General features: G+C 39.9%; 1 protein-coding gene across 2 annotated transcripts in view; it reads right to left on the bottom strand.

Moving 5' to 3' along the window:
- pde4a (phosphodiesterase 4A, cAMP-specific) overlaps positions 1–20,767 on the bottom strand; it is a 56,213-nt gene extending 35,446 nt beyond the window's left edge. The window contains exon 1 of one of the 2 annotated variants that reach the window (XM_077213458.1): positions 19,564–20,767. In XM_077213458.1, the coding sequence (XP_077069573.1) occupies positions 19,564–19,859 (296 nt within the window). In that variant the 5' untranslated portion in view covers positions 19,860–20,767. Of the gene's footprint in view, positions 1–17,301; positions 17,475–19,563 lie in introns of those variants that run through there. The other variant, XM_077213459.1, reaches the window with a different exon arrangement.
- Positions 20,768–25,184: the final 4,417 nt, after the last annotated feature.

Genomic DNA, 25,184 nt, shown 5'->3' with positions numbered 1-25,184 from the left:
GCGGTGGTTCTCTTCTATGTTTTCATTTATACATTTAAAAAATACAGCTCTGAGTAAGGTAATTTTCATTTCATATCTATCTATCCATCCATCCATCCATCCATTCATCTGATTTCGCTTTGTGTTCTTTCCCAGGTGTATTCTCGAGTTCATCTCTTACCTCTTTGTGCCAGGCAATTTATTAATGAGATTTTATCTTATATGGCAACCTTCACAATCGATTTGTCACACAAAATTTATAAAGACACACTGATATGATATGTATGAAAAACATATCATGAATGCTGACTGGTATAATGAGGGAAAATTAAGTGACAACTTTAATTGTACGAAACAGGATAAGAATGCGAGCATTGTTTTCATTTCGTAATTGTGTTTGATTATTCACTGATGCATTTTTAAAATCAATCTTCAGGTTACCCCGGTTGACCTTGCAGAACAGCCCTGGTAGATAGATGAGTTGCATTGAATTACCAACAGTGGAAAGCAATAAAAGATTCAAGCAAAAGCTTATGAGGGTACATTCACTCCAACAAAGGTATTACATCTATATTTCTTTGGATTAATTAAGTTATCCTGAGAAGATAATAATTATGATCATTGATAGAAAAGGCAAAAACAGTCATTAGTGGGAGAGAGGAGAAATCTATTCCATGGGGCATTTAGTTTAAACCATATAAACCACATTCACCCTGAGGCTGCACGCTACTCGCATTGTGTCGTTTTTGGAGACTGTCTGTCAAAGCTAAAAAGTTTAAAAGATTTGAGACAGAAAAATTATATATTCGGTTAGACTGGAGGACGTGTCAGGCTCTTTTTCACAATGCCGAGATGGCGTCTGACGTCTGTCTATCTGTGAATATGCCGTGTCACTCCAGCTGTGAAGCCCCTCTAAAATCAATTTTCTCTGAAAGTTTGCAGCCTTGACCTATATCAGCAAACGAACATCAACCGTGGTTGACACTGACTTGCTTTTACTAGAAAGAACAGCTCAGACTCCGGCTCAGAGACGTTATGTTTTTTATCGAATCCCATCGGCTTTTATTTATAGTGTTTTCATACACTTTTATAGTTCATGTGATTTGATTGTGCTTGACATCGGGCTACTTTAAGCAAATGGCCTACATCACACTGAGAAAGAGCTTTATGTGAGAGTTTGTTATTTTATCTTCAATAAGAAAAGTGCCTGGATTATTTTAGACACTTGGGTCCAAGGCTGATAATGCTGAATGATCCATTTAGGTTGTGCATCTAGACTTTTGCACTAAAAAAAGGGCTATTCATAGACAGCTTTTTTGTTTCTGCAGCTGCATTTGTCTTATCTCTCTCTCTCTCGCTCACTCATGAGCAAAATCATTCTCTTTCAGCTTCTCTTGCCTCTTCTCATGTGTATCTCTTAGCACTCCATCTTTCACAATCTATTCTGTCACTCCTCAGTACACAGAAAGTAAATCTCTCTCTCTCTCTGTCCACATGTGATCACCCTCTGATGAATGGGCTTCAATCAGTGCTCACTCAAGCGATACATTAATGCATGTAGACATCATGTTTCAACTGATATTTATGACGGTAATTGGAGGCGAGACATATAGGAAGCATTGTGGTTACTGACTGCGCACTGGGAGTCGTTATTGGCGGTGAATTGAGTGGACAGGGCAGAGGAAGCTGTTATTGGTAGACAGAGATAAAAAACGACAGAAAAATAGTAGAAAAGCTTTACATGCAATGGAAGAAACGTTACACTATTTAAATCTGAAAGCAAGGAAAAATGGAATAAATTTGAGGAAATAAATAAATAAAACAAGCAGAATGATTCCCAAACTAATCAAAATCAGAAACGTGTTAAGAAGTGTACCTAGTTGCTTTTGGCTGCAGAACAGCATAACAACTTGATACATTCATATAAAATTCAGCTGATGTGCAGTGGCTTTTGAAAGTGGCTCATTGTACTTTTACTTTATTTTTGTTTTTAACTCATGTAAAGCTGTTTTGGCACTGATGCCATATTTATGATTCATTTGTTACGAATAATCATCTTTTGGATGTCATCAATCAAGTTCCAAATAAAAAGAGAAAATAATGAAATGAGATGAAAGTATCTTTTGTTAAATACATTATTTAATTCACTCAGTCAAGAAAAAAATATTATTGAAATTTAAGCCTTTTAGCGCGAGAGCGTTTCGAACGCATAATAAGGAGCCATATGCACTCTAATCGATCATGCATACTTTTATCGGTTTTGCGCAGCGAAGCTTCAAGTCGAACACACCTAATGGCTCTCTTTATGAATCTCCTTATGAATGGACCATTGAATCATTGGTTCGCCTGATTGCTTCTTTCAAAACGCTTATTCATTCAGAAACTCAACACGGATGTGTGTTACTCAGAGAGGAACAACAGTTGTGCTCTTCCTTTATAGGTATTTTTTTTGTTGGAAAAACTTAGCAAAAACAGACAATATTGTGTGTAAAATATATCACAACATTAATCTTATTTTTTGAACTGTAGTATAAAATGAATATCACATGTGCACTCGTGCTATTCAGGATAAAGACAGCACTCGTCTAATGTTGCTTAACTATATCATATCATATATGCCTATACATGAGAAAAAAACTCATAGTGTGAAAATTTATATATATATATATATATATATATATATATATATATATTCCTTTTCTATTAATCATGTTATAAGATTTTGTTCATATCGCCTAGCCCTAAGCAGTAAAAGGGTTAAAAGCCTGTAGAGCACCAACAGCGAGCACCCCTAGTGAGCTGCAGCCGTGCTTTAAGAGCGTCTGCTCTTGGAGGCTCTTACAGCGCATGGCAGAGAGCATGTATGGGCTGCCGACCAGCAGTATGGCCAAACAGACTGGTCGTCTCCCACTCTGTCCCCAGACACATGCAAATAGTCAATGACACTCGCACATACAGGCACATACTCACAAACACATACGCTAACACATGCTTGCAGGCTCAGCACCAGAATTCGTATTGCTCATGTCATGAGACCTGGCTCATTTTGGTTGGACCTTTTAACATGAAGAGAGCCATCTAACAACAATTTTTTTGGTACTGAGGTGTAAAACACATTGCCCAGATAACGGACAGATCACAAGGAAAAAAACGGCACACCCTGAGCGGAGGTGTGGTGAGATTGCAGGAAAAGTAAAACACCTTATCAAATCCATAAACATCGATACTACAAAAACAATATAGATGGTATGCAGGTGTGTGGAGTGCACGTGGCTTGTGTTCTCTGTACAAAAATGTTACTGAAAAAATAATGAAAAAAATATACTTTATTTAGTATACTTACTATTCAGAAATTACAGCAACTTACTATAAAGTTACAATGTAAAGAAAGTAGTGACAGATCTTTACTTCTGTATTTTGACATTAATCCAAGTGGAATGGATTTGCGAACCAAAAAAAAGGGCAAGGATTTTGTTGACAGGATGGAGGCAGATCTGGATGCGAGCTTGCAGTGATTTGTAAGAAAGGGGTGGAGTTTATGAAGATGAAATGATTGGAGAAGTCATGCAAAACAGCAGTCTGTCATTTCATCAAAAGATTGAGTTGACATTTTAATTAAAAATTACGAGCTCAAAAAGATATGCAATTAAATTAATTTTCATGCCGTTTTTAAAGAAAACAAACAAAAACAGTACATACACAATGTACCAGAGAGTTGTATTAATGCATTTATGATTAGTTTAATAGATAATATGAAATCATTTAAAACCATATGAATAATTGGAATAATTTACATAAACTGATAAAACCTAAGAAACCTTGATCTAAATAGGTAATTGCTACAGTGGTTGCAACTTTTAAGTAACAGCAATTTGCCATTTTAAGTTCACTCAAAATACCTCAAATCTAACCTTAAAAAAACAGATGAACTGAACGCAAAAACATGCAAACTCGTTTTCATTTTTTAAACTGCACTTACCCATGCAAACTACTCTTTTTTTTTTCCAAAGCAAGATACAGAGGTTATAGTCAATTCACACTCATTGTTGAGGCTGGTTTGATTTAATCTCATTAAAGTGGGAGCCTGAAGCCTCCTATCCTATTTATAGCACTCACAAAGAGGCGGGCTGGACCCACGAGGTCATGCTGCTGTGGCCTCATGAGTGATACAACATGGGCCAATCACAGCTGGAGCCAGCCTAGAATTTGATTTGGTTAAATAGAAGATTGCCGTGCATTCTTTATGACAGCGGCTATCACTGGCACCACTGCTTTCTCTCATCTATCCTTCCCCTTCACTCTTTCTCCCGTCTCTCTCTTCTATTCTCACCCCAACTTTCTCTCCCTCTGTGCACTTTCCCTGTTTCTTTCATGTCCTCGGTACACCTGTCTCTCTCCACAGAATGCCTAGACTTCAGCGTCGACTCTCATCACGACGACTGGATTTAAACATAGATGACGACAAGTGCCCTAATCTGTCACGGACGATAAGCATCTCAAGAGCAGAAGGAGAGGGGGCGGGGTGAGCCAGCGATGTGTGTGTCAACATCACATTCCACTGCGTTCCACTCATTTACGGTGTTTACCATTTGCATGGCGATCCGTGTTTTGTGCGAGAACAACATGGGATACAGAAAAATACAGCTGAAAAAAAATTGTCCGATAGCCTTTGCAGACCGTATAAGGCCTGACTTAGCAATCGGATCAAGCACACACAGAGGCAGACGAGTAAACAAGTGTAGAGGGGACGGGAAAAGCAGGAAAAGTACTGCGATAATCTGAATTTAAGAGGGAGAAACAAGGTCTTGCTGTGCTCAACGTTGATGGTGATTAATTACCCTTGTTGGAGTTGGCTCTCGGCCCGTTCCCTGCATCACAGGAAATTTCAATTCCTGCTCCTTTACAGATGTCCAGACCCCTGCTGCCAATCACAGAGCGTGGCACTGCCGGGAAATCTCTAACCCTAGAGCCCATTCAGAATCGACACACTGAGGTCTCGGATCTGAGGATAATAGATTCAGGCCCAGCATGGAAGGGAGTCCCGGGGCACAAGGGGAATCTCAGGCCTTTAAATGCCACGAGAGGCAGGATTTTTATCCCATGACTGTTCCGCTTACAGACAGGGCTTTCTGATCAGACAAGCTGCATTCCTGAATCAGTCTAACAGAGGTCAAAAGATGGTCCCAAAGGACCAAAGCAGTGTCCATTACAGTAACTCAGCACTGTGATGTAAAAACCATATAAGTCGGACATTTGTCAATAGCTGCAGTGGACTGGCATCAATAATGCAAGAGCCCGTTCTAAGTTTGCCTTGAATTACCTGCTGCGGTTTCGTAAGAAACAATTACAGTGTATTAAATACAGCTGAGCGCTGATGCTCCACAGCACAAAAGTGTTCTGACTGAAGCTGAGAGACATTTTATACAATCACAGCCAGTACCACTTTTAGGATCCCTGGTACCACCCTGAATCTATATTTTTTTGAACATAATGTTGGTTGTCTGCAGGTTACATAATGCGAGTGACTCAGATACAGCAGTTTCCAGTCCAATTCACACATGACAAGACCACAGCCGACTCCAACCGAGCAGGCCGACGTATCCTCCTGCTCTTTCTTTCTCTCAACGGATATTCATGTTGTAAGCGAAACCATGTGTATCCTCACAATCACGACATACCAAACCAGCAAACATGAAAACACTGCATAATAAATTCACAGAGGAGGAAGCATTAATTATATTTATCTGCGAGTTGATTCATTGGAGCAGGCGATAATGTTGTCTAAATGACTAATGTTTAGCATGTATTTGCAAGCTAATTCATTATAGGTTAGTACAAGCGAACACAATATTGTCTTGGATCATGGTTCAGTCTGACAGTCAGAGCCATATTCTGCTGATACCGCAGCCATCTGTCCTTCCCCAGTGAGTAGGATTGCCACTTTCTCATAATTACCCAGTGGGTTGCAGCCAGACTATCTATGAGTTACAAATCCCTGGTGACATCGTACATCAGGTAGGACAACAGGAAACCCTGCCTCAAACATAACAGGTGGATTGCATACATATTAACTGAGGGACGCTCTTCATATCTCTCAAACACCAGGTGTGGTAATGCACTCGGCTCAGCTTTGATTTGTTTGCTGTCCTCGATATGAACTAGTCTCTCCCCAGTGTGCTTTCTGCTGCCCAACCTACATTATCTCACCCGTCTATTGCTCTGACAACTGTCTTTTGATGTCTCTGCTGTAGTTGTGTGTGTGTATGCGAACGAGAGAGTGTGTAAATGCATATGCGAGGAGCTGTGCGGCTGACACCTTAGTGACACAAGTATGTCGGCCTCTCTCAGAACTGCCACCCGTTGAGACCAGAGTCCACAGTGCTCACGCACACACATTCAGACATGCTCACATACTCAGAGAGGGTCCAAGATCCCTTGACGGATGTCACTACAGAGCTTATCATCAAAATGTGAGAATGGGATGAAGGCTGCCGCTGTGGAGGAGGTTGGTTCAGGTTGCCTGTCTGATAACAGGCGAAATTCAGGACTCCTCACACATCCACACATATCAGACATGCTCCTCGCGGAATACTGAAGCGCTAATGCTAAACAGCAGACGCAAAGAGGGATGTGAGAACTGACCCCTTTGCAGACAACCATGGGAATCTAAAATGACTCTTTAAATTACTCTGTCAGAGAAACATTGTGGCATCATGTTTTTTGTTCAAATTAGCATATGAAAGTGTGGATGGGGGAGGGGGCGTTTTTGAGCCAATTATATTATGGTTAGACTTGACTATTTTACTTGGCTTTGAAGCTGAATGACAGAGGCAAATATAGGATATAAAAGTGTACGCACATGCAAATGTATTTGCACAACTATCACATTCGAAGAATAGAGAGCCATTTGTTTTGTTTTTTCATTTATATGACAATAGATTTTTACTGACCAGCGCTAACTCATTGTAAACCTTCTGAAGCCCTCCGGATTTGTTTTCTACGCAATCTAGAAAGAAGAACGGGAAATATTTCAGCACAGACTAGGATAAATAAAGAGAAAAGTATTTAACAGAGCAAAAATGGCCAAAATAATGTCACTGGGCTCGGCGCAATGTGGTGCCGTGTAAAAAATGTATTATCTTTTACACGTCCTGTGCCACGTTGTTTAGATAGCAAATGCATTTGCGCCCATTTGTGCTCCCATGGGCATGCTGGTCTGAAAAAGGGTGCCACGCAACTACACTCTGCTTATCACACACACAGGGACGCGCAGTAGCACACAAACTAGCCAAATATTCAAAATAAAAGGATTACAATGTAAAAGATTAATATTGTGTACATACAGATATGGTGGAATCCGGATCCAGATCCGTTTCCTCTCTGGAGAAGCGTTCAGTTTTTCCTCTTGTAAATTCTGCCATGTAAATAGCAATCCGTCATGGCGCAAACTCAACTGGCTTTTAAAGGGAAATTACACTCTGATTGGTTTATTGCACGTTATGCCCAAAACACACCCATTACTCATTTAGAGAATAGGGACAACCCTTTTAGACCATTTTTTCCGTCATTAAACTAGCAAAAGTGGATTAGATTAGATCATTAAAATAGGGCCCACTGTCTCCATCAGAGATAGCAGTTAATTTTTTGCCAAGGTTTGCGATACGATTTGCGTTACTATTTTGAATCAATTTTACCCAAGTGTCAGTAATTTAAAGCAGCTTTTTTTGCACTGATTCTTAAGCATAAATTATGTATGAATGTATGATGCATGTATAAATAATATATATAAGTATAAGTAGTATACTTATAAGTATACTAACTTATATGTAAATAAAGTCAGTCTGCCTAAATGCAAAAGCAGGTGTTCAGCAGCTGTGTGAATTTACCCCGTCAGCATCTAGCACATTTACTTCAGACCTAAATAATGTTGAATTCAATCCTCTAATCATATCTGTTACAGTTGCTGCTATATACTGTGGAAAAGCTCCTGGTTTCACTCCTCCAGGCTTTAGGAGGAGGGTTATGGGCAGGTCAAAAAAGGGTGAGCATGGTGCAACTTAGCCTGTTGGTGCACAAAGAAAAACAGATGTCACTAACCATGAGATCACATGCCCAAACCGAAGGGCCAACGTTATCCGTGAAGCTGGATGCTTAATGCTTGCTCATTGAAGCACTCGACTGAGCTACAGTAATGTGAAGGTTAGACAAGCTGGGAGAACGTCATGTCTCTCATATGGGAAACAAAATCCTTAAAAGAACACTCCAGGTTGAATGCAACATAAAGGGAGTTCACCCAAAAATGAAAATCCTACCACTCACCCTCATGTCGTTCTAAACCATTTCTGCTGATTATAATTCAAATTAACGTGGACTGGAGATTTCAAAATTGTATGTTCCATGGAAGGAATTCATACGGATTTGGAACCACACGAGGGTGAGTAAATGAAATTTAATTTTTGCTCAACTATTAGCATAAACCTACAACATACGTGGCATCAAATTGGTTTCCACAGCAAATAATATTGAATTGTCCCTGACAAAATGCAAATGGTGAAATTCCACAGTGCCATAATAAGCATGAAAATTATATAATAGTCACACCCTTTAAAAAGTTTATACATCAGCTTGACACTTCAGTATGCAGTCATAATCATAATCATGTAAAGGCATAGATAACTTTTGAATTATATCCAGACAAGGATACCAGGTAGGGATGTGACAATCTATAAAGCACTGTTTACATGCAGTAAACTTCTCGTAAACAAAAAAAACACTAACTTCATACCAAGGCCGGCGCTATGGGCGGGCCTTAGGGGGCCGGGCCCGCCTAGAGAGCTCCTGTGCCCCCCCTCCATCCAATTTGCATTTAATAAATTATTTTAATAATAATAATAATAATAATTTACGTGCAGTATTTATATATTTATTGATGTGTATTTAAGTGCAATGTTTGACTCATAGGCTAATCTTATAAAAAAAACTCCAGGAAGTTTGACTGATTGTTTACAAAAAAGGGGTTTCCCGCTGAGTCGCTCTGACCGCAGCATCTCGGTGAAGTTATAGCGACGCGACGTGCTCGGTTTTGCCTATTCAGAAACGAATGGAAAGAGAAACTCATGAGATTCCAATCCCAAAAACGTCAACTTCAGCTGTATTAAGAACGTGAGTAGGCCAGTTGGTTTTATTACTCTTCGTAAGTTGCACCAGACGTGGTGTAAATTATGCATTTGACACTGATATGCAATATGTGTGTGAGTGTGTCGTAGTTGATTATGCATGGTTGATTTAATACTTAACTTGAGATTTGTGACTATTTGGCTGTTATTATAGGAAGTTGGCTTATAGCATGCTGTGTTCACGGAACAATGCAGACAAGGTTCATTAGTTAACATTAGTTAATGACTAACATGAACTAACCATGAGCGATACATTTGTTACTGTATTTGTTAATGTTAGTTAATAAAAATACAGCTGTTCATTGTTTGTTCATGTTAGTTCACAGCCTATACGCTATAACTGTAACATGATATCTCATGATAGCCGAAATATGATTGGGCAATAGGCTAATTATAGTTAGGATATTGAAATCGCTGTGAAACTGTTGTAGCTAGTGTTGCCACCCGTCCCGGTTTTTCCAGGATTGTTTTTCTTTTTAACAACCTGTCCCGGGAAATTTATAAACTCTCCCTGATATACAAAAGGCTCATAAGAATTATGATATACAAAAGGCTCAAAAAAATTGCAAAAGGCTATGTGAATATGTCCCGGTTTTCGAAAGGCTACGAAGAATATGTCCCGGTTTTCGAAAGTCTACGTGAATATACGTTCAAACAGCACGCACGGCAGAGAGGTAGAGAGCGCGAGACCTTGCGTGCATGAAGCGCATGTAAGCACCCCACACAATTTATTTGTTTGTCATAATTAGGCCCCCCCAAGAATATTAAATCCCCGTCCATTGATTTGTTTCTGCCGCCGGCTCTGCTTCATACCCTCAAGTATGATTTCCACATAGATTTACAAACATGCATTTTTTTCTCTCAGGCGAAGGGATTTAAAGGTAGCAACATATTCAAACAAATTTTCCAAAATTGCAAGCAATATTCTATAATAGTAGACTTTTTACCAGTGTCAGATGTGAGATAAATAGCAATGCAAATGGGTAATTTCCTCCAGGTATTATAGGCCTATTATCTTCTTGGTTTTGCCCCATTTCTCAACATATGGAGTGGAACAGGGGCATTTAAAGAGGGTCTCATCCTGCAGTCATGTAATAATGCCATTAAACATTTTCAGGGGCTTTAACTTGTTAATGATCATGTAGATTTCAAGTTTCAGATTTCAGCCACACTAATTGCACAGAGCAGAGATGGAGCAAAGGGAAACCGCTGGTATCTTGAGAGCAGGCGGACATGTCTGGGTGTGAAATAAAAGGCTGGTGCTCTACTGTAAAAGTGTTGTAGGGAAGTGATGGATGGCACAGAGAATGCAAGGGCTTTGTGAAAGGCAGCAGTATCATTTACAGGGCTGTACCCGCAGGGAATGGGAGAAGTAATAAGTGACGGCAGAAAGTCTAATGGCGGGCAGTTCTTTCAGACACTGAGGAAATGGGAAAGAGAGAGAGAGGGAGAATTAGATGAGTTGATGATCTTTGCGGACATGCACGGGAGTGGGAAGAAATGATAGATTTAAAGATAGCCAGCGGTGTGATTAACTCAGCGGTGAGCATGAGCAAAGTGCGTGAGAGACAATGTAAGTGGCATACGAGGCCCTGAGAAGAGAGAAGCACAATAGGGAGCACAAAGGCGAATGGAGAAAAGAGTAAGCAAGGGATATGAAGTGAAAACCAGAAAAATACGATGATAAGGAGGAGAGAGAGAGAAAAGCAGTGAGCGAGTGAACAGCTGAGTTCGAAGTCAGTAATTACCACGCACAAAGAATCATACGGACTGCGTGATGTGGAGGGAGGACATTGAAAAACGAGGAAACACAGGCTGGTGATCACACACATATGCTTAGAGCCAGAGATATGAGTGAGAGACACTCATCTGTCGAAAGAGGAAGGAGGGGCGAGAGACACCAGACGATATCAGAGACGGTGTCTGTGGGTTTCAATAAATCAGCGAGAGATCGTCGGGGCAACAAAGATGACATTTGAAAGAAACAGAAAAAAACACTCAAACACAGGATGCGGAGCATGTTGAGTGCTTTGAAGTATGAAAATTCAGAGAATCAGGAGGGGAGCAAAGACAAATAAATGTGGAGCCTAGGTAAGCAATAGATAGGAGGGAAGACTGAATTTCAACAAGGAATTTGCGACAAGGAAGGAAAAGCACATACCTTGAGATGAACAATAACAAAGGCACTTAATATGTACCTGTGGACTGGTACAAATTTACACGTGTAACATCTGAAACATCAATGCAGTTGTTGAGGTAATTAATTGCAGGTGTATCTAATTAAGCACTTAACAAGCTTGGCAGCTCTCAAACAACAGACTGTCAAATAATCAGTAGCCTTAGTTTCCATCACCCTGTTTTTATGCACATTTTGAAGTATCGCATCATAAACGAGTGATGGAAACGGCAAATTTCGCAAAGAAATTATCCCTTAATTCGCAAAAAAAAATGTGGCTAGCTTGAGGTGGTTTTCGACGAAAGAGTTCACGCGAATAATGGGAGATGGAAACGCATTTGCCGAACAAATTCTGACGTAGCGAACATGAAACCCACGTGTCTAATAGGCTATTTCTGCTGATGGTGTATTATTTATTGCTGGTTACCAATACAACCGTCATCTGCTCAAACAACTTGATGGAAATGCACATAATTCGCATTTGTTTTTTGTGAACTGAAAATATTCACTTAACATTTAGATGAAAACCCAGCTACTGTGTAGTTTCCGTATAGATTCAATGCTAGGTGCAACAATGCAGACTAGAGGCAATGGTAGATAAAGGGGAATAATCAAAATAAACAACAACTAGTAACAATCTGACTTACAGGAAATCTGTGACATATCACCGGTGGGTTCTGAGAGATAGCAGCTTATTGAAAGTATATAGTATCCACTACACCAGGGGTGCCCAACCCTGCTCCTGCCGATCGACTGTCCTGCACAGTTTATCTCCAACCCTAATTAAACACACCTGCCTTTAATTTTCAAGTGATCCTGAAGACCTTAATTGGTTGCTTCAGGTGTGTTTGATTAGGGTTGGAGATGAACTGTGCAGGACATTCGATCGGCAGGAGCAGGGTTGGGTACACCTGCACTACACATTTAGCAGGTGATGAAGATCAACACAGCAAACAACAGTCATGTCATGCTAGATCAGGGATGGGCAACTCCGGTCCTCGAGGGCCACTGTCCTGCAGAGTTTAGCTCCAACCCTAATTAAACACACCTGAACAAGCTAATCAATGTTTTCAGGATTACTAAAAAAATAATTTTTGTCAGGGTTGGAGCTAAACTCTCGAGGACTGGAGTTGCCCATCCCTGTGCTAGATCTACAGCCTCTAGAGGAAGTGGACTCCTTTGCCTACCTTGGTAGTGTAGTGGACAAACAGGGTGGCACAGACAGTGATGTGGCTGCCAGGGTGGGCAAAGCAAAGGCGGTGTTCATCATACTCAAAAACATCTGGGCCTCCAAAGAGATAGAAGAAGCAACCAAAATGAGGATTTTCAACTCCAATGTGAAGTTTGTTCTCCTATATGGGTCAGAGACATGGAGAATGAACAAGCGCACACTGCAGAAGATCCAGACTTTCACCAATGGATGCCTAAGGTGCATATTCAAGATCTGGTGGCCTGACCATACCAACAATGAGGAGCTCTGGCAAAGAGACAATCAAGAAGCCATCCCCCAGCAGATAGGTAGGAGAAAGTGGGGCTGGATTGGACACACATTACGTAAACCAAAGAGTAATGTGACACTCCAGTCCCTAACTTGGAATCCTCAAGGAAGACGAAAGAGGGGATGGCCCAAGAACAGCTGGAGGCGAGACACTGAGACAGAGCTGAAGAAGAGTGGTATCACCTGGACTCAAATAGAAAACAACAGCCCAAGACCGTGCCCGCTGGAGAATTGTTGTCGATGGCCTATGCTCCAGGAGGAGCTATGGGCCTAAGTAAGTAAGTACACATTTAGCAGCATATTTGCCTTAGAATATTAAAATGACATACCGTGCATCTGGGAATGAAACTTCCTTTTGCCTTTTTGGGCAAAATGTATCTATTTTACACAAGCACAAACGTAACCATGGCAACAGAACTGCAGGATAAGCTGTTATTCTGTTCAGTGTCAGTCATTTTTTCCTCAGTGGTAACTTTCCAGAGTGCACTGGGGTAGGGGGCACGTTCAATAATGCCACTTTCCTCCCAAAGTAAGGCTGCAGTAAGTTTCACAAATTCATTTTATGCGAAAGAAATAAAAGCTGCCAAACTGCCTTAGTCATCTGAGAAACGGTACTCCACGGCGTCCTATCAAGTTTTAATGACTGAAAGCAGTGGTGGTGAATTTGGGAATACGAGTGACAGTTGAATATTTCAGTGGGAGTTATGGTTAAAAGGCACAAACAAAAGTACAACAAGCTACGGTTGGGAGTGAGTAAATAGAAGGATGTGATTACACTTGATTGTAAATCAAAAATACTGCCACCGACAAAAAAAGAATATGCGAGTAAAGCTGAATGATCATTCATCAACACCAAATGTGTTTGAAACTCTTTTTGTAGTTATGGAGTTTCTAATAAATCAGCCACCATGCTTCCTCAAAAAACTGGAGTATAAAAAAGTGTATATAGGTCTAAAAAATACCAGCATCAGAGAACAATTGGCTTCTTTTGACCCAAAGGGTCTGAGAAGTTGAAGATCCTGATTACTTCTCTAGTTGGTGTGCTTAGTCACATCGCCTCTGATGATTGAACGGAGAGCAGATATGCCCCATGGGGCTACTTGCCGTTTTACTTAACGTCTCCTGGAAACTCATATAAAATAAGACTTTTCCTACAAACGTCTACCAGGAAATGGTTTGGACCATATGCTCCAACAGTGTTTATTTACAGGAAAATTCCAGGTTTAATATAATTTAGACTCAGTTGACAGCACTTGTGGTATGATTAGAGTCCTATGAAATACACTTTTTAGCCCTCTGATTTGAACGCTCTGCTTTAAGGGGTGTGTCTGCTGTGTCTTCATTGTAAATGCCCACTGCTGTGATTGGCTGACAGCTTTGCATTTGAAATAGATAAGTCCTGTATCACATGTCGAAATTATCTCGAAAACTTTTAACATGTTTTTACTATTACAGCTCTCAAGGTTTACTAATCGTGAAAAGTTTTAATTATAGCATTATATTTAGATCTTTAGCATTATATTTAGATGGTATCATGAAAGGTTGCAGTGATGCACATGTAGCCGATCACAGACATGTTGAGCGCATAAATGCAGCGATCAGGTCATTGTAACTCGATTTCTGCACACTAAAGAATGCTTTCATCATAACTAACAGTGCAAACATGATGTAAATAAGGGATTTGTTGATTATAACAGGATTTTTGGCGAGAGTCCACTCACGCTGTTTGTTTGACAGTTTCAGTGATTGTAAAGGGAGCGTTCTTTGATCGCTTTCTATATATAATTTAATCACAGTTTAAACAACATATTATTTTCATCCTACTAAGAGAAGCAATGTGAAGTTGACCGTTTAGTCACTGGTTTGATTTACTGACAATAAAAGATTTTGAGACAGAAACATCTGACTTTAGGCATACATGAATCATTACATATCAGAAATTACTGGTCACTGGTTATTTTGGTTAGACATGTACACAAATCCGTACATATCAAACTATCTGTAACAAAGCAATATTGACACAGTAAAAACTTTTTTACTCACGTAAGTGTGTTGCGCCGTTCCTGTCGGATCCAATACAAAAGGCACAGCACAGCATAGTTTTTTTTAATTTCATGCTCTCTGCAAATTCAATGCAGCTACTGTGTTTTTCCACAACCTGGCACTGCACAACATTTTGCACTCTACAAAGGCATGTTTATCGATTAGTTGCTCGATCCACACTGTCAGCGTCAAGTCTGTTATTTACCTATTACTACTTGTCATGCTCGAGTCAGTGAACTTTAGGGTTCGTGATGTCACCAACCTAGGAAGAAGCTTGTTGTAGTCCCTACCAGCCGTTTGTTGTAGTCCTTAAAAATCGATTTCTGTAAAAGAAAATATCTCCATTTGCATTGAACTTTGAGCGGCATAACTTTGCAGATGTTGTTTATGCTCAAACCGCAACATTACACACTAACTAAAGTTAAAAAAGTGAAATCATAATCAAGGATCTTTAATAAAAGTACTGCTTGCAATTAGATCCTCTACTGACTCTCCCTGTGTGAGCCAAACCGTGACAACTGTACAATAGTAATATATTTCTGTCACAAATTCTTCAAGTTAAACCAAACTTTTATTTTGACTTCACAAGTTTAATCAGATTTTGGCGTATCTGGCGTGCTGTCCAACACATGGAATGTAAATGGAATTACATTTAAGAATGTAAAAATGTGTACCTTGAAATGTAAGTCGCTTTGGATAAAAGCGTCTGCCAAATGCATAAAAATGTAAAAATTTAAAAGTCCAAGGGCTCCGGGCTCGGAATTTGGCCTGAACTTAGAGTACTCCCCCCCTTATCTCTAGTTAGGATAGTAACCAGGCGAGTGTGAGTAGACGGGGTGGTGGAGGGATGCAGAAAACTGTCGAGGAACATAGGTGAGCCAGCTGTGTGTGTGTATATATATATATATATATATATATGCCTCCACTTGTACTGATTGGATAGGCAATTTGTTCCAATTGTGTTCCTCCCGATCATTGTTTACAAAACATCATATGTTGTCGTAAAGATCTTTGAGTTTCAATGTGTATATGTAGGGCTTGACATTTTGCTCAACAGCCACTGTGGCTAGTGGTTTTCCAAAGAAAGTAGCCACAATTTTGACAATGATACCATATACTGTAGATATTTTTAATATTGTCTCATAATTTGGCAGCCGGTATATTAGGCTGCTGTCACTTTAAGACCTGACACACGGACCCATTATACTGTTTTATGTAGCCAATATATTTGTCTTTATGTGCACGCACTTTAGGTGTGAGCACAAAATCTGCAAAAAAATTTTGCTCAATACGTGCAATCCCTCGCCGAAATTCAAGCCCTGTAACACCAACAATATTCATCCGGAGCAAATGAAACGCATGAGTAAAGGGTTTGTATGTCAACTCACTGTCGGAGAGATTAGAGAGTGAGAACGCGCTGCTGGTATTGTGTATCCTGCGGAAGAGTTTCAGATATTTCAGTATCGATATGTATTGAAAAATCTATATTTTTGACAACACTAAATTGTACTTAGTTTATTATTTCAGATGCCTTTTTAAAAGATTATATTTGAAAAATTTATATTATATGCCCTACACACCACCGCTGAAATCCACCCGCCAAATGGGAGGGTTGGCGGGTGTTAATGTCCAGCCCTGTGTATATGATATGACAATCGTTTTTTTTTAATGTTTTTTTTATGAAATACTGAAATGCTGGTGAAGTGACTCTCAGAGCAGCTCTGGAGCTGAAGTGCATGCGTTCAGATGGCAGATGCTGAAAACATCATGCGTTCTTGTCTATGCGTAGCAGACGGAACTGCACCGCTCATTCACACAGAGACGCGCAGACATCACAAATAAATAGTCTTTTGCAGCCAATCTGTAAGTGAACTTCATCTTTCTCAAGAGCATCACACGGCAAAACATGAGGCTTCAATGTATCTTTGGGGATGCAGCTGTGTATGAGGTTGATCTGAGTTTAGCCGTAGGCTCAGATGAACAGATGACATGGAGGGGGTCCTCTGGGCAGTATATTACTTAAGCTCAATAAATGTGCATTGGAGGCAAGACGCCATGCTTAGAGCTCCCTTTAAAAGACTGCCAGGGACATCTCCATAAAAAGAATGAAAATAAAAATGTGTCCCTGTGATGAAGACTCCCTCCACCACCACCACCTCTGTGATGTGACCGTACATGCAAATTGCTAATTATCATCCATGTCTTTCTCTAAAGCCTGCAGCAACACATGCCCCAACACACCCACACACAAACACATATACGTTATTGTATACATCCATAAGTGAAAAGGTAAAATGGACTTATTATAAAAACCATATAAGTCTTTCATCGGTTTTGACATCAATTCGTAAACAGAAACGTGGGCAAGAATAAGCCAACAAAATGCTAGTAAATGTATTTACATTTAAAAAAATTGCTGTTTTGCTTACCTGACTATGACCTTTTCCCAATAAAATAACACTGTATATGTTGTTCACATGACCGTTATTTGTCAAGTTATTAAGCATAATCCATTTAAACACTCATTTACACAACACATACTGGAAGGCCAATTAAGACCTACGCCTTTGCATGGCAGATCATGTTACAAACTGTGATGAGTGAGAGGAGAAAGTGACCAGATAGGCATGGACATCTCACTCTGCTTCTTGTGACATCACCAGAGCCACACGTACACACAGGCAGCTTTCTCTGTCTCTCGCTCTCTATTTCTCGCACTGTGCCGCCCGCCCACAGTAGAAACAGGACAGTCCGAGCTAGTGCTGCGGCACTAATTCTTGGACTGGCTATGAGCGTGTCCTGGGGAAGGGCATACAAATCAGGCTTTACTATTCAGTCAGTCCGAGCTGGCTTGTCTCCCAGGAGCCTACAGTGAAGAGCGTCTGTGGCCTAGGCAAAAAAGTTGACAGGAAGGAAACCAGGCCTTCAGTTCTCGGCCTCCCCTGGGGCTCACAGCCCTCACAGAAGAAAATTATTACTGTAATAATCACCCAATTTGGTAAGGCGCCATTCAAAGTGACGCCACTTCCAGCACTAACATCAGTCTGTATGCGCATTCACGTACAAGCACAGCAAGCAACATCCACACTCATCCTTGAGGGTAAAAGCAGTGTACGCTACATCGAATCGTGTAAACCCACAAAATCAACATGAATGTCAGGTTGACAAATGTGTTTCTCTGTATAAAACTAAAGTGCTTCTGTTCTTTCTCTGCATGCTTTGGCTTTTTTGTCAAACACTATTCAACTGTCAATGACGTGCTTTTTCTATTGTTGGTCCAAAATTGTGGAATAGTCTTCCTCTATCCCTAAAACTAGTATCCACAGAGTCTGTTTTTAAATCTAAGTTACCTCTTTTCACAGGCTTACAACTGTCCTTGATTTTTAAAGTTGGATTTTTCTGATTGGTGTTTTTGCTGTAAACTCCCTTTATTGTTTGTTTTGCGGCCTTTCTTGTTTTTTTTTATATTTATCCTGTTGTAAAAGCACAACGGCCAACTACTGTTGCTTTTATTGTGCTATATAAATAAAAGTTGAACTCTATTTAATTTTAATAATAAAGGCTCCAAAAGGGGGTTTTCGATGGGATTCAGTGAACAGTTCTGAAAAGAACCATTTTTTTTTTCTTAGTGTGAAGAACATTTTAACAATCTCCCAACAATCTCTGTTCTGACTGCAATAAAGTCATGTCCCTGGCCAGAAATAGTCATGGTAGGCATAAATCGAATAACGACAAATAGATGGTTTCAACTTTCATTTTGAAACTATTTTTCAACCTTCACGGGACGTGTCGGAGTGACGTCTTTTCAATGGTCATTAAACGTCCAAATGTTTGCTGGGCTAAAGCACCTTTTTCCACTAGGCCTATAACCGTTTCCACTATAACCGTTTCCACTACCCACTTCTGTTTCCTCATAGAACCTTGAACAGTTCTTAAAAGACATTTTTTTTTCCTTAATGTGACGAACATTTTAATCCTTTATCCTCTATAAAGAACCTTGGAAAGGAAACGGTCTGATGGATGTTAAAGTTTCTTCATAGAAACAATGGATGGCAATAATCCTTTTTATTGTATTGGATTGTATTATGTAATAAAAATATAAGTTTATAATTAAAATATATAATACCTGACACAAATTAACATGTTATGCATTGTCTTAAAACTCAATTATGTCACTAACTGACATATGATAGCCTACTGAAGAGATTGATAAGATCATGCTAATTTTTTGGCGTGCGCATATGGTGTCTGTACGTGCCAAGAGCATATGCCAGGATCCTAAATGATTGTAATACTTTCAGGTCAGTACCTCTAGATTTTGTGGCATCCACATCATGGGGGGGGGGGCTAAGGCTCTCCAAAACCCCATTATATGCGCGTCTTCAACCGTTTTTTTTTTAGTTTTTTAATCCAGCTCATTAGCATTATTAGTAAGTATGCCATCAGCTGCTCATAACTGGTTTAAGGTTACTTCTGGGGGTCACGTTCGAGGCATTTCAAACTCACGCTCTCTGAGAGCTGCTGGAGCCGTTACGCACAACGCATCATCAAGGATGCCCACGCTTCCCGCCTCTCCAGTCTCCACACAAAGCACTATTAACCCTTCCAGCATCATTATTACCAGTTTTGGGCGTCCATCACACAGAAATAGCTCGTTTGTTTACACGTAATTAGTCACTCGGCTTTCTTACCGCTTACTCCCAGCGCAGTTGCTTATGGACGCGCTGGTGGTTCCGTGGAACGACGATGGCCAGGACATGCGGGACTTCTTGAGCCCCGGCCGGTCACTCGTGTCCATGGCATTCGAGCGCTCTATCTGTCGGTGGTGATGTCGGTCGGTGTCAGAGTAACCGCGATGTTTGATTTTGATGGGGGTCCGTGGCTGTCTCCACAGATGTTGGGGAGGCTTGAGGGTCGCCTGTCCCTCCCGGGGAACCGGCAGCGAAAGAGACAAGCTCTTTTTAGAGCAAGGTGGCGGTTCCATCATAGTGCAAAATTAATAGACGTAGGCCTACCGAACGCAGTGTGTTAAGAGGAATAAAAACGATATGGCTGTATTCTTGCACATTAAGAAATCAACCCGTCTACTGTCCGTAACTGACTAGTCTCCATGTCCAACGCTGGAATGTATTGAAAGCGGGTCCAAAGGCAATAAAGATTCAGTGCTTTTGTGAGAACTAATCACAGTGTTCAGATAACAGGTGATGGCGCAATGTCGTCCTGTTTTCTTGTCATCTCCGCGACTGTGTCGATGTTAAATCCAAAAAAAGTTCCTGTTTATCAGAAAGGCTCCACTTTAAAACATTACGAGGCGTCGTATTATCCGCGCGGTCGCCGGTGAAGCGCTTTCCCTGAAGTTTCTCATTGCGCGACGGGTCACTTATGTTCAGTGTGGATTTATTGCTTTTTCAACCCTCCAGACTGGTTTCCTGCCCGCGATTATTGCTGCTAAAGACCGCACATGTCTCTCCAAGCTCTGGTGTCTCCAACTGGAGCCATGCGAACTCTGCGATGAGGATCGATGTTGTATCTGTAACTAACGGCGACTAAAACTCAAGCTCGCTGTCAGGAGATTCACCTTCCACCTCCATTAAAACCTCGCCGCGAACAGTTTCATTACGCGAATCATGTTGGATTTTGCCTGGAGAACAGCGCGCGTGGGATGATGGATGTATGTGAGATCCATGCACGCGACTTTTTCGCGTCCCCGCTTTCTTCTTTCTTGAAGCATTCGTTCAATTCTGCGAAATCATGATTGTAAATCAAAGTTCGCCGATATTCGTGGTGTACTTTAGTTAGTTTTGCCGTCTTATCTCGCTCGTGTCATTCAGTTGTCGACAGATGTTAAATGGCATTTGAGAAACACTACCGCTATACTCTCGCTCACTGGCTCTCTCTCTCTCTCTCTCTCTCTCTCTCTCTCTCCATTTAAGAGCCCGCGCCTCGATGCAGTTTTCTCGTTCAATTAGGCGAGATGGACCCAAACAGCTCCAGTCGTCACTAGTTTTCCCCTATGAATAGATTTTGCGTATAATTCCATTAAGTAAACATATCGATTTCACCAGCAATATGCAGTGCATTTGGAAAGGACAAATCACCATAATTATGCTCATCCATTTTACATGAAATAAATATATAATGCTGTGGTTAGCTAATGATTTCAACCGCATTGAACAGAATAGGATTGGTAGGCCTAACTGAAGTCTTATTCAAACTGATAACCATTTATATGAGCATTTTTATCAGTTACTTGTGGTAATATTTCTCTTAATGTTTTCATCAGCATGGGTCAAAACCTGCAGAGCACATTGTTCTCAAAGGATGTCTGCTAAAACCCCCAAGAGGACTACACCTGTAGAAATCTATCTATCAACATTCGCATCATTCTCATCTCAATGACAGTTGCTCGACTGGTGCAGAATATGAAATATTTTAAATACACCATTTTCTTCTCATGGGCGCTCAATTCTGCTGCCAAGTTACTTTGAGCCCACCATCCGATCCTAAATGCCATGATGTGACTAAATACAGCTCCAGACAAGGAAAAACGTTGTATAAGGGTCCTCCAAAAATTACTAGCGAAACATACTTGTGGATAATAAAATTACATTTGAAATATCTTGAAAATACAAAAATGATTTTATCAGAATGCATGGCTACTTTTAAATGGATATGCTAATCAGCTAAACCTTGAGCACTTAAAAACCACAAATGATCAGCTTCCTCATTAGCACAATTTAATGACTGAATTCATATTTTCAGTTTGTTAATGCATCAGGCTAATGGCATAGCAGCATTTAGGAGGAAGGAGTTGTTGTTTTTTAAAATTGCTAATTATAATACCAGGATTGTTGCAACATGTTACATCCTCTTTAATCCTCTTGTTGCAGGGCAATTTTTCGTGATTCGATATTTAACCTTCGCTTTCATGCCCACCCTTTGGGTTTAAAATCAAAGTAACATTTTCAAGCCTAAAGACATAATCTCTATTTAATATTTAGTTAATCCAGTGATTCCCATCCCTAGTCCTGGAGGCCACCCTATAAACACATTCAGATGAGTCATAAGTGTGTATAAATGAATTAGTTGAATCAGGTTTAGGGAAACATCTAACACTTTGTATGATTTTGGGCTGTCCCAGACGAAAACAGACTATTGTGGCTCCTAAACGGGGGTCGTACGTCGTGAGAGAGGTTCAAAGACGGCCTTTGTTACAGTCTTGCGACCAAAGATAGCCAGCAAACATTTTCTGACAGTGTCAAATTTAGCATGATCTCTGTTTTTGCTGCTACGACCTACGACTACTGACTAGCCAATAAAAATGCAGCTTGAAATGGCGTATTGATAAACGCGTCATGACGCTAAAACTTAAAACTACTTATCTCAAGCTCTATTTGCAAAATTGGCATTCCAAGTTCCAAGCCTCTTTTCCCTAGCAATGACCACATCCATAATCTCCAACATTCGCTTCCTCATCTTTTTTTCAGCACACATAAAAACTATAATTGGCAAAATGCACGTTTACCACTAGCACATGCTGATGACGTTTTATTCTTCTATACTGACTTGCGTCGTAGCCTACGACTCTATAGGTTTCATCATCGAACAGTCTACATGTCGTACCCAAGTTTATTAGATACAGTGTGATCTTATAGGATTTCTGAAATCTGTAGCAGGCATAAAACCTACAGGAACAGGGTTGGGTTGAGTTAATCTCAAGTTATCTCTAGTTACTGAGCAACCTTTGACTGTATGCATCAAATGCCCATAAATATATGTTGCTCTTCTAGATATCTTAGGCGCCTGTCTCATCTGTCTCTCATTTCCGCTGTATACTTGACAGTGGCGATATTGATACTTCACTCACATTTAGATTGCACTCAATCATGTATCGCTGTGACGAAAGCCTTTTGCTTTTGTCTGCATTGATCCCGTTTACATTAACTCACTGCTGTGATAATAGAGGTTTCTTTCAGTCGAGCTTCTTTAAAGGTCACGCATCTCCGCACCGCTGGGTAAACGAAGCACAGCATTAGTTGTTTGTATCTGTTATAGCGTATCCAGACGGGGAAATATGCAAGTGAGTGTGTGAGAGAGTCTGTTGGACTTTTATATGGACAGAATATTGGTTTTCATCACACTGACTTCACCGTTGATGATAAATACTGCTGAAAACTGAATGACTCCGGAAAGCATAAACAAAAGTCTCCAGGCATTTATATTCCCAATGTGCACCTTAATGGAAATGTCAAGCACTTTCAATTTATGCTGCATATTCTGGATCAGAATAGACAAATTCACAGCTCACTTACTCATCCCGTTCACCCCGTAAGTTAGACTGAAATATCACGACTTACACTCTGATACAGGGGCAGAAATTGATCTTAGTTAAAATAATAAGGCCAGTGTGCAGAGTGCATTCAGGACGGAGCATTTCAACGAGCAGTTTGTCTGCTCCTATTTTCACTTTTCACTTCATGAGCGCATTCTCAGCCCACTCAGAAGAACACATGTATAGACGAGCACTGAAACATGAAAGGCGATTTCTCAAAGTAATGCCAAGAGAAGCTTTTCGTCTGGCCGATGTCCCAAAACATAGTCTTAGCATGAGGGTATATAGGAACTTCATTGCTTTTGGGAGAAGGCCATTAAATATTAATTTGATCCTCTAAGGAATGGACTAATGAATGCAATTTAAGTGCGGTTCTGTAAGTGCGGTCATGCATCCAGCACCTGTATCACAGAACAGAAAATATGAAAAGCACTTGGGCTTAAATGATGTGCATCCTCCTCCTACACTAGGATATGTGGTATGTTTTGTCGCTTGGCTACTGAAGAATCCGAATATTAGCCTAGAAAGAGGCATGCCTATTTTCAGCTCTTCTGCAGCTCTGCCCAATTGGAAGGAGCAATTTGTTCATCTTGTTTACTAGTCTATTACCTGGTACTGTCCACTTCCTTAAACACTAATAGATCAACTGCGTGTGCATGGTGTGAGGGGCAGAGAACAGTGTTAATCTCATCAACAAAATTAGAGATGAACACGGTCGTTAACAAAGTGTCCACGTTTTGACAACAATAAATTATATGTATCTTGATGATAATTAAAGTTGTCGAAATTAGCCCAAGATACTTAACATTTTTGAGACGATGCACTACCATTCAGAAGTTTGGGGTTGGTAAGATTTTTTTAATGTTTTTAGAAATCTCTTATGCTGCATTTATTTAATAAAAAAATACAGCAAAAACAGTAACATTGTGAAATATTTGTACAATTTATAATAACTGTTTTCTGTATTTTAAAATGTCATTTATTTCTGAGCTGAATTTTCAGCATCATTACTCCAGTCTTCAGTGTCACATGATCCTTCAGAAATCTTGCTGATTTATTACTCAAGAAACATTTCTTATTATTATCAATGTTGAAAAATTTCTGGTAACACTTTATTTTGATGGTCCCTTTTGAACATTCTGTTGACTATAAGTAATTTTGCAACTACATGTCAACTAACTCTCATTAGAGTATTAGTAGACTGTCTGCTTAATATCTGATTAATCTTTATTGTGATGGTCCTCCAACAGACACTCTACTGACTAATAAGTTACTTTGCAACTACATGTAAACTTATTAACACTAACCCTACCAGTCTACTAATACTCTACTGACACTCTAATGAGAGTTAGTAGACATGTAGGTGCAACTTTACTAGGTCAACAGAATGTGTTAAAGGGACCATCAAAATAAAAGTGAAAGCAATTTTCTTTCAGCGTGGTTAATATTTGTGTGGCAACCGTGATACATTTTTACATTTAAAATAATTCAGTCATTGACAAAATGTAAAATATATATTTTAACACTTTACAATAAGGTTCATAGTTAACATTAATTAACTACATTAGTTAGCATGAACTAAGAATGAACAATACTTCTACAGCATTTATTAATCTTAAATGTTAATTACAATATTTACTAATACATTATTAAAATCAAAGGTTGTATTTGTTAACATTAGTGAATGCAATGTGAACTAACAACAAACAATGAATAGCTGTATTTTTATCAACTAACATTAACAAAGATTAACTAACAAAATGTTTTAAAACGTTACAAATGTATTGGTCATTGTTAGTTCATGTTATGCCGGGCGTACACCAAATGATTTTCACAGTCCCAGACTAAAGACCGGCAGTCTTTAGGAATCTTACTGGAGTCTCAGCGCGCTCCCGTCGTCTCGATCGTTAAATGTGAGGTGATAATCTGCAGTCGGTGACCCGATTTATGCCAGTCTTTCTCTAGTCTTTCATATCAAAC

This window comes from Siphateles boraxobius, unplaced genomic scaffold, assembly GCF_051911475.1.
Source record: "Siphateles boraxobius isolate OS27281-9 unplaced genomic scaffold, OSU_SipBor_1 66, whole genome shotgun sequence".
Taxonomy (NCBI): domain Eukaryota; kingdom Metazoa; phylum Chordata; class Actinopteri; order Cypriniformes; family Leuciscidae; genus Siphateles; species Siphateles boraxobius.
This window is presented reverse-complemented; position numbering and strand designations above follow the sequence as displayed.